The 11,246-nt window shown below is 25.6% G+C and overlaps 1 protein-coding gene across 1 annotated transcript; it reads right to left on the bottom strand.

Annotated features, from left to right (window-relative positions):
• Window positions 1–4,335: 4,335 nt before the first annotated feature.
• Window positions 4,336–8,728, bottom strand: LOC132926802 (protein arginine N-methyltransferase 1-like). The gene is made up of 6 exons (XM_060991206.1): window positions 7,621–8,728; window positions 6,319–6,492; window positions 6,055–6,196; window positions 5,645–5,985; window positions 4,971–5,172; window positions 4,336–4,834 (listed from the first exon to the last, which is right to left on the bottom strand). The coding sequence occupies exons 1-6, from the start codon at window positions 8,389–8,391 to the stop codon at window positions 4,524–4,526; spliced, it is 1,941 nt and encodes a 646-aa protein (XP_060847189.1). The 5' UTR covers window positions 8,392–8,728; the 3' UTR covers window positions 4,336–4,523.
• Between the last annotated feature and the right edge of the window lie 2,518 nt (window positions 8,729–11,246).

Genomic DNA, 11,246 nt, shown 5'->3' with positions numbered 1-11,246 from the left:
TTATAAACCTTAAAATTATTTTTATAACTATAACAATTAAATAGTTAAATCATTATAATCTAGCTATACTGCTATAGGAGTTTGATAATATATTATTACAGTGGAGCGTTTATTATCCTTAATATGGGCTTTAAAAAGAAAATGTATGTTTATTTTATGTTTTTGAATTTTAAATTAATTTTATCCAATACTTTTAACAGTACATATGTATTTATCTTATATTATACTTACACATTTTATGTACAGCACATTAGTTTTATATTTATTTTTAATTATATACTACATTTAAATTCATGTTTATTGTATATTTTTTATTCATTGTTTGATTATTCGTATCCCCCTCCCCCCTCTGCTGTTGATCCCAATTTACATGGATAATTGACATTTCACTGTATCTCATTAGTCATTACAATATTATAATTCATTATTACTTTGTTTCATTTGCTTAATTATCTGTATTTTATCAGTTGTAATAATATTTAGTTTAAATTGGAAACTAAATTATAGAAAAAAAATACAATTATTGTACTATTCTAAATTACAAAATTTTAATTAAAAAAAATAATATAGGTACCTATCATTAGAGAAAACAGGAAAAATATTCAAATTATTTTAAATTCAGAAAAATTAATATAATAAATAAATAATAATGTGTAATAAAATTTAAATATATTTTTTATTGGTTTTTTTGTTTTTGACATTTGAAATGTTCAACTTTTTATAACTTCTTATTTAAAGATCCTGTTTTTCAGTTAATATAATATTATCTTAATTATTATTGTTAAGTTTTATCATAAAATAACATGATTGTTTTTATTTTTCGTTAAAGCTTTATACTTAAATGTTTGACAATTAGTTGCCCCAAGCTAAATTATACTAGGAGATAAAGTCCAAAAGCTAAAAAGTACCTATCATACTGTTTAAGCAGAGCTGTGGGGAACTTCTCACCTTATAGGACACTTAATAATATTAAAAATATACTTATTTTATTATCAATAGTTAAAATAAAAAAGGGCCTTGTGCTGTATAGTACATTTTGATATTCTATCTCTTCATCAAGTAGGTTATGGTAATGCATTTGTTAAACTTGAATTTTATGATAAAGTTAATAATCATTGTTTACTAAAATCAATTTTGTATGTTGATAGTCTGTCAACCTTTATTTTGATAGTATTAAATTGTATTTATATTACTATTATTTTATTTGGCTAAGTATTAAATCTAATTTTTATTTTATTATGTTTAAATTTAAATCAACTATAGTGGTATTATGGTATTTCTACTTTTTGCCGAAGTGAAGCATATCATGAAAACACGGGTATATAACTGGTTTACTCGTCATATGCATTTAATCTTGTCTTAATAATGTGTTTGGCAGCACTGTTAACAATTGTCTACTATAAATTGTATTCTATAAACTATAATAAATGTAACTTGTTATTTATTTCAATCCCATTCAACTAATCACTACCAATTTTTATTCTTTTCGCAGATCAAGGACCAATAAACTGTATATGCCCACAAACCATCATCCATTGGTCTTATACTATCTATGATCATCACTCTTTATTACAATTAATTAGTATAATATGTTCAAGAATTTATTATTATTCAACAGTGAGTAATTTAAATTTTTCCAACACTTGATTTACCATGGTAAAAACATAGTTTAAATGTTATTAGTGGGAAACGGATTTTATTGTAATAAAAATATCAATATACATATGTATTAATTTTTCTTACAATATGGAATAAAAAATCCAAAATATGTAAATATTAAAAATTACAAAAAAAAATAAATATTTCATAATTATAAATATTAAATAAAAGTGATACAAATTATGTAGGTAGGTATATAAAAATATTAATATTATTCTGGAACAATCGAACAAAGCAATGAGAAACATCATATTGTTGTAGGTTTGCAAATAAAAAATTACGACCGTTTGGTCAGAGAATACTTTTGTTTTGCCTAAAGGTCTGTTTCACCATCAACAGATGTGATAGGGGCATAATTCTTATTCACTATATCAAAAAGAGTGTATTAAATTTCCAGAGATCTTTGTTGAATTTTATCTATTAAAATATCTTTGTCAAAAATTACAATTACAATTACAATTTTTTATATCTTGTTGTTTTAAACGAAGCAGACAATGTATATTAAACGTCGGCGAAAATCAATGAAAAAATCAAAAATTACTAAAATATGTACTTATTTACTAAATATGTAAAATAAATTTGGGTTTATTTCAATTAGAATGATCTAAATCGTACACATTTTTTGTCAGATTTAAAATATCTTGTTCTCATAAAAATATGTATTTACAATAAAATCTATTCCCTAGTTATTAGTTATTTTGAATCATTATTTTTCTAAATCATTACAATGTATCAAAGAGTATTTTACTTTTACTTTTATGTTAATTAGTTTTGATTTTATATTGATTTTTAAGAAGATGAGTTTAATACTTTATGTTATATTGTTTTTATATATTTTTAAAGGTTATTTATTAAATTAATATGTTATGCATATTATAAATACAATTTTAATATGAAGTATTATGTTATGTTCGAGTATTTATTAAAATTCAACAGTGAATAAAAGTTATTATTAAATAAAGTTGACTTGTAAAATATATTTTTTATAGTTTTAAGTAATCTCTTCTCAGTACTTCGCAAATAGTCTTAGCACTTTCAGGTATAACATAATCTTAAGTTATTATGTTGCTTAAGTGTTGCTGTTGTAGTTCTTGTACTGAATTTAATACCTTAATAAATCTAATTTTCATGGTAACATAGTTTTAAAAAATAAATTGAAAGATTTTTGTAACATTGAAATTAAGTTATTCAGTTCATATACATAATGATTCTCATAATGATTCTCATTATCTACATATTTTTAAATTATTACTTTTTTTATGAAAACATTCATTTTTGATTTTGTATCCCAATGCAAAATTTTTTCAGAATATTTTGACACAACAATTAAAATTTGGACGAGTAGTTCATGTGTTATAACTTATAACTTATAAGTATTTAAAGTTTAGGTGAGTGGAGTGGCATGGTACAACTCAAAAAATGTTAACCTACTATTTCGCTCACCTTAACTCAAACTACTCTCTCATAAATTACTCATCCAAATTTCAATGTTTATATATTAAATCAGATATTGCCATCCTTAAAGTCCTATAATTGAAAATTGTATGTTTTTACAACACTAGAATATCATTTTATTGTAAACTATATTTTGTATTATAATCAGTAATTATTTAATTAAATTAATCAATATTCCTAGTAAAATGTAACATTATATTTACATGGACATTTAGAAATTAAGAAAATAGTTGGAAATAATATTGTTCATTAAAAACTAGGATGTAAAATAGGATAAATTAAAAAATTATAAACTATAATTTAGGGAACCAATTATCTTATATAAGAGTGTGATTAACTTTTTGCATCTATCAAAATGTCAAGTAAAGCTGTACAACACAAACCTAATCAATATTCTTGTGCGTTTCTCCCTTTTTATTTCAATAATAAATTATCAAACAATTTAGTCAAACTACCCATATAAATAGAAGGAGTTTGTATAGACAAATTTGATATATTTTTAATATTTATAAAATGAGACGACTGTTCATCAAGAAAAAACAACTTTGAGATTCAAGTAAGTACATTTGACATAATTTTTTTTTATCATAAATTGGATTTTAAATAATACACATGTATTTTATAATATTGAGAAACATTCAGTTTTTAAGGTATTTTGTACCAGCAATTTTATTTAAAATTCAATATTTTTGTTATTTCCTGTTTTCTTTGCAAACTATTGCAGATATAAAACTTTTAAATGGAAATATTGTTTTGCAGAATAGTTTAATTTTGTTTAGAGGTAGTTGTGTACAGCAATTGGTATTAGCCCATAAATTTTTTACTATGAATGTCAAGGTTTTTTCTATTTGAATTCTCTACTACATCTAGTACAGATAAGTGAATAGTATAAGTGAATAGTTCAAAATGGTAATGATTGTATTTTGTTAGAAATCAGTTAGATCAGACCGTCATAAATATATTTTTATACGTATTGCAAACATGGAGCTTACTAATAATATATTTAATTATGTGCCAGAATAGACAATTAATTTGAGCATAGAGAGGGACGAATGCTCCAGTTCAAGTTACTCTGAATCCTATCTAGCAAATTTTTAATTTGCAGTTAATGAATAAAAATGACTGCTGTTTTATTGTTTAGTAATTAAATGTTATTTTTTATGATTGTTAGTCAAACTATTTCAACAATCACGAGAGAATAATTATAATTAATATAACTAATTTATTTTAAAATTTGCCTTTATTGTAATGTTTACTTTTAAATATCTCAATTCTATATGAGTTGATATTAATACTGATAAGTTATTTTTCATATAATCTTTTAACAAATTATAATAAGTTATAAATTCTTCAATATTTAAAAAACCAAAATTAACATTAATAGTATTCTGAAACCATAAACATTAATCTTAAAATAATTGTTTGACTAAGGTGTAAGCACAACGCCTGTTAATCGCCTTGGTATATTTGTTGACAAATGTGTAGTTTAACCTTAACTTTAAATTTTCTTCTGGTCCACATTTATCACGAGTACTTTTAGTGATAGTGTCTTCTCCGACTAATATTTGATTTTGTTGAGGACCACGCCACATATGGAACTCATTAATTTTAAACTTGTCTCCTTGTTCAACAAGCAACTGGTCCCGTAACAATAAACCAGTCTGTCTAAATCTAGTATACGGCGAATAAGATGATGTGGAAAATCCTATTTGTATATCATCTATAAACATAAACAAATTAATTAAAATAATTAGCTTTTGGCATTATTGTATAAAAATAGAACTGCAGCAAAAATTACAAGAAGAGTTGGTAATTTATATAGAAAATATCTAAAATTATTTTTAAAAAATAATTACCTTTATCATCAACAATTGTTTGACCATTAGGAAAATCAACTACCATAAACAACTCTAACATATGTGCATAGTCACCTCCATTGGCACTTGAATAAGGTGTAGAACATTCAAGTTTTAAGTCTTTACAATGTACATGACGTACTTCACTTATAGTACACTTATACATATCAAATTTCTTAATTAAGCAAGCGTTAGACACTACCTGAAATGTTGTTTATTAAAATCAGTTTTTTTAATCTATACGGGTGAAGAAAATGTCACAACCTTTTTTTTTTGGTTGTACAAATATTTTAACAAAAATGAAGTTTTTAGTATTTGATTTATAAAAGACATGTTTTGAGTATAATTAAACAAGTAATGAGCATTTTATGATAAGCATAACTATGAAAAATATATTATAAAAAACCTATGTGCTTAACATTTTATTATTCAATGCTCTCAATGTTATTTGTTTTTATTGATAACATATCTAGCTCTTAATGTATATGTAAATTATATACAACCGTACAAATTTAATACATTAATAGTGAGATAGTCAAATAATTTATAAACAATAATAATACAAATTAACACTATACAATTATTGTATCTACAAGAGAATATTTTGTACAATAATATTGAGTTACTTTTCATTTTTTATCTTCATTAAAACAAATATAAATTCTATTATTTACCTTGTATGGATCAAAAAATGTAACTAGAGGTTCTTCCATCATTTGCCACTCATCTTTAGCTGAATTAGGACTTTCAGATTTACAATCAACTACAATCTCCGAATATGATCTCATATCAAATCCATAAACATTACTCCACCATGAACACAATGTTGAATCTGATGAACTGTCAGTATCACTAGACTGAGTTTCAGAATTTTTAGACTTGCTTATATTTAGGCATTTATTAAATTTTTTATATGTTTTTTTTTTAGTTTTTTTGCGTATACGACAATTTCCATAGACACGTCTTTGTTCTAATAACTGACCATATAAAGTAACGCACATGGGAACCATCAAACCTATACAAGTATATAGATTAAAATAACAAATTAAAATACCTAATTTATATTTTATACATTCATACAAACCATTTGAAACAAGAAAACGGTCCCTAGCTTCAATAACTTGTTCCATTTGATCACCTTGGCTTAAGACGCAGTCTCCCAAAAAATCAGCTACTATAACATCTACCTTCTTAAGTCTGTGTGGCAACTTTTCTAAGTCATGAACCTTTAAACACAAAATTATTTAATTAAGATTTAGCAAAAAAAAGTTATAACACATACATAATTAACATACTAAAATGTATGATACTAGTAATAGTTTGTTTAAACGTAATGACATCTTCTTACATTGCTTTGAATTAATGTGATCACAGTACTATAGCGATTGTCTGTGATTATACGACGAGCATATTCAATACAAGCTGACTGTTCTAAAGCAATTACTTTTTTGGCTTGTCCATCCCGAGCACACAACAATGGTAATAAGCCAATACCACAGCGAATAACTAATACCACTTTATCCTGAAAAAAGAATTTAAAATAAAGTAAATACTTAATTCATGATACAGTAGAAATATTATAAAAAGAATGATCTTCCAGTTTAATGTTCTTTATATGAAAAATATATTTTTTTCATTTTTGCCATTTTATAACAACTAAAATTCTATACTTATGTCATAAACTCTAAGAAGTTTCAATATTTTTTATAAAAATAGAATACGCTATAACATTAAAATTAAATATATTTTATATTATTATATTTGTTGGTATATTATTTAATAATTTTTAAGTATTTAAATCAAGTAAATTATGTTAAAAATATGTTAACAAAATATAATAATACCTTAATTAAGGTCCTCGCACACTGCAACGGAGCAGCAAGTTTCTATTGGCTTAGTGGTGCTGAAGTGGTAAATTGAGTCAGGCTGCATTTTACCTTTATAGCTACCGCCGCAGTGTGTACAGGCTTTTTTATTTATTTATGCTGAAAATGTTTTAAATTAACAGCCATTCAATACTAAATTTATTTTATTTTGTTCTATTTTATAATGGCTGTATATTATTGTTAATGTATGTATTCTTATAACATTATTAGTTTAATTACAAACTAGCATGTGTCTTAAAAAAATAGTATTACTATCAATCCCATAAAACCATGAATCTGTAATGATATTTTAATATTAATGATGCTGTATAAACTGTGTGTGATGTGATTAAAATGAATTAACAAAAATTATGTTTGGAAAAATCATTAACATTGAGACTGCATTTTGTATAAGTCATTCTTCATACCTATTAATAAATCCAAGCAAATAAGAATCAATAATATTTTTAGTCTGTGCGTAATTTTTAACTCCTCACTTTTCTCATATTAGTATTCAAATTTTAAAATAAAATAAAAAATAACAATAATAATTAGTTAAAAAAAAAATCTGGAATTATAACTTGTGGTTAAAATAATACTTTTTTAAAGGTTCTTCGACTTTTATAAATAATACTAGTAAATTTAATATATTTCTTATTTTAAAATGAATTACCTATATTTAATGAGTTCCAATTTTCAATAAAACAAGTTACAAGAATAAGAAATATATAAATATATTATATATAAATTTTTATTTTGACTAATAAGATATAATTTATATTTACCTTAATATAGTTTCTTGCACAATATTCTATACAGTTTTTGTATGTAATAGTGCGCACATAGTCTTTAATTTCTGACTCGTGTATCCCATAACGAGCATAACGATCATCATTAAAATCTGCAGCTGTCATTATTTTCATCTTTTCTAAATCACCGGGGTCAGAATCACATTCTGAATCATACTCAGAATTGTGATGCATATCCAGAAAATTATTATTAGACAGAGTATTTTGATTGGCTGGCTCTTTATAAGAAGAGTAATTTGTTGTACCCGGCTGGTCATTTTCAATGGGTATATTGTGATGGTCATTGTTCACCGAAATAAATTCATGAAATTTCGATGATGAGGCATTGTTTTTATTTTTTCGATATTTGTTTGGGTACTTCTTGTTGTTGAACTGAGAATGACGATTTGTCTGATGCTGTGCCGAATTTTTGTCATGCCAATTCGTTCTACCCGCGAAATAGTTTTTGCCGTTTTTACCGTCTACCGTTTTCGAAGTCGAGTTTGAACTGAAAGGCGTATTCCTTGACAAGGACGATTCCGATTCTTCGTACCTATTTTGATCGGAAAACATAGATAATCCGACGGGTTGGACCACGTTAAAGTATTTCATATACGCCTTCGTGTTACGAGTAGGATTCTCGTCGTTGGCGTTGTCGGCGGTTGCCTGGACGTCCCGATCACGTGTATTATCGGGTTGTTTCTGTTGCTGGTTCTTCGGCACTTTCCATCGAGGATAATTCGCACCATTTCCGTTGTTTTTCTGCATAACGGAAGTTGCATGGGACGTCACAGAAGTGTGCTCACCAAATCGGACGGGACAATCGGTACATGCGAGTTGAGTTTTACAGTGAGTTATTCTTATTACTTACCACACACTGCACAGATTAACTACTAGTCTACTTCAGAAAAAAACCCGACGACTGCGGTACAATTGATAACAGTATATTAATGTCGTCAAGGCGTATAATATCTATATTATTGAAGCTATTATTACAGAAATCATTGTTCATTAATCATTATCATTCGTTATTTTGGCGGCAATAACTAACAAGGTGTATTATCGATACACGTTGAACTAACAGAATTACGGAAACGCAATAACGACGATTACGTGAACCGGCGGACCACGGTTATAAATAAAAATGTTTAATAACACTGTTGTGTAAAAAATATAAATAACTCAGTAAATAATAAATAATACTAATTTACTTCGCGTTCGCAAGTCGCATTGCCTTCAACCCAGTGCTTGGAAGGAACGCGTTCAAAGGAATTCGTTCCTTTGATTTCGTTAGAAACTTATCGGGAACGTAGTTCCTTTTTCATGCTTATCGGGAACGTATTGGAATTTCGTTCACGTTTTAGAGGAACATGAACGATTTTTTTTCGTTCATTTATTTTTAAATAAAAGTAATTAAATCATCAAAAATGTATAGCTCTTCTTTTGAAACCGCATTTACATAGATTATCGATAAATAATATTATACAAGAATTTATAAATGATTATTGCTATCGTTAGTACTTGGCACAGATCCGCACAGTGGCGTATTTTGGAATGTGATCCCTTACCCTCAGGTGCACAATGAAGTAACTTTCCATTTTCATTAAGACTTAACAACATAGATGTAATTATAAGTAAAGGCTTAAGAGGACGCATACCCGCATGTGCTGTCTCTGTCTTACTAACGTACATCATGACAAATTTTCGTTCAGCAGAATACATTTTGTGACGTTAGTTTTAATGTTAGAGTAAATTTACCTATTATCAAATTTAAAGGTAAGAATATTATCTAGACAATGACATATGATTTTAATGATATTATTGTTTTAAAGTGAGTTACAGCTATGTAAAATATAACAACTTTAAAATGTTCATAACTCACTTTAAAATGATAATATAAATAAAATCATATGTGATTGTCTAAATAATATTCTTACCTTTAAATTTGATAATAGGTAAATTTACTCTAATATTAAAGCTAACGTCACAAAATGTATTGTGCTGAACGAAAATTTGTTATGATGTAAGTTAGTAAGACAAAGACAACACTAGCGGGTATGGCACTATGGCGTCGTCTTAACGTGCTATGTGCCTAAATTTCCTGGGTTATTTTTTCTGGGGTTATTTATTAGGCAAATAAACGTACATAGTATATATAAATAAACGAATGCCATATATTTAATAACCCACCGAATAAATTTGTCGAATTATAACGCCCTAAAACGAGTTTTGAAAAAAAATGTACTTGTTTAACACGGCCCTCAAAATTTTTGGTGGCTACTGCCGACTAGTTCCACAAATAACAATAAAAACGTCTTCTGAATTACCAATATTTATTTGATTAGATATTTAAAATATAAAATTAAATATTTTTTATTGTCGAATTTCATTTTTACCCACTGACTTAACCATTCATACTGATAGTCTTATAAGATAGGTTAAAAATTTTGTTTTGCAATTTTTATTTTACATTTTTTAAATTATTAAATGTCATGAAAAACTTATTAAAATTTGTTTTTATAAATTTAAACTTAATTAGTGACTATCATTATAAAACATTTGACGATAATAATATAATAAGTTAAAATGTACAATATAAGTTGTATAAATATAAAATACTTAATATTAACACAATTTGAAATTTACAGTATATCAGTATATAATATTAGTATTAATCTACTGAATATCGGTATTAATTTACAAATCTACTTATTAATTAAATAATTAAATTATCTTTCTTAGTGTTACAGTTTTTTTTTTGTATCTTGTAGTTAATTTAATTTTTTAGTAAATTTCAAAATTAAGTTGAGTTTTATTTATTTGTATCGTTTATTGTCGGTTTTACTGATTTAATGAAATAATTTTGACATGTATAGTCGTAGGTATAGATTTTATATTTTTCTAATAAATATTATTTTCTAATATTATTATTTTAATTGGTTATTAGTCTACCGTAGATTAAGTTCAATAATTGGTATTATTTTGTTAGTATTTTGTACTTTTGGAAACATGTGAAATTGTCTGTATTGAAAAATACAATCGTACATAATTAATAATTATTAAAAAATCATAAATGAATAAATTATCGAAATATGTAGAAAAAATGGAATTATTGAGAAATATGTAAAAATATGTAAAACATGTGTAAAATAAAATATAGTTAATTTCATTGGAAATCCCTTGAAATGAATTCATCACTCACCTAAATTAATTTATCAAGTCACAGTAAAAATATGTATTTACATATTAATCCGAGTCCTAATTATTAAAATTAAATCATGAAATTTTATAGAAAGTTAACTTTCTCATCAAATAAAATATTACAATATCAATAATATATTTATTATTATTATATATATAAAAATATGGGATTTATATATAGGATTATAAAAATAAAATAATAATAATCTTGGCGGGAATTTAAAATCAACTAAACTTAACCTCCAGTGCCGAAATCAGCACGATAGTATATAGTATATATAGTATATAGTATATAGTATAGATAGTATAAACACGGTCGATGACGATTTGCGTTGACGAAACGGAGTCCGTGGTACCAGGGTCCCACGAGCTAGCCGCTAAATATTCTCCAATTTTTTTTTGCCGGCAACTCGTAATATTGT

The sequence above is a fragment of the Rhopalosiphum padi genome, chromosome 3 (genome assembly GCF_020882245.1).
Source record: "Rhopalosiphum padi isolate XX-2018 chromosome 3, ASM2088224v1, whole genome shotgun sequence".
In the NCBI taxonomy this organism is placed as follows: domain Eukaryota; kingdom Metazoa; phylum Arthropoda; class Insecta; order Hemiptera; family Aphididae; genus Rhopalosiphum; species Rhopalosiphum padi.
This window is presented reverse-complemented; position numbering and strand designations above follow the sequence as displayed.

Excerpts from the sequence above, each read along its gene's own strand:
- LOC132926802 (XM_060991206.1), bottom strand. The coding sequence starts at position 8,391 with ATGCAGAAAAACAACGGAAATGGTGCGAATTATCCTCGATGGAAAGTG. Across the intron at positions 5,986-6,054 it reads CCGTTTTCTTGTTTCAAATG|GTTTGATGGTTCCCATGTGC; the intron begins GTTTGTATGAAT and ends ATACTTGTATAG. Across the intron at positions 4,835-4,970 it reads AACAATTGTTGATGATAAAG|ATGATATACAAATAGGATTT; the intron begins GTAATTATTTTT and ends TTATGTTTATAG.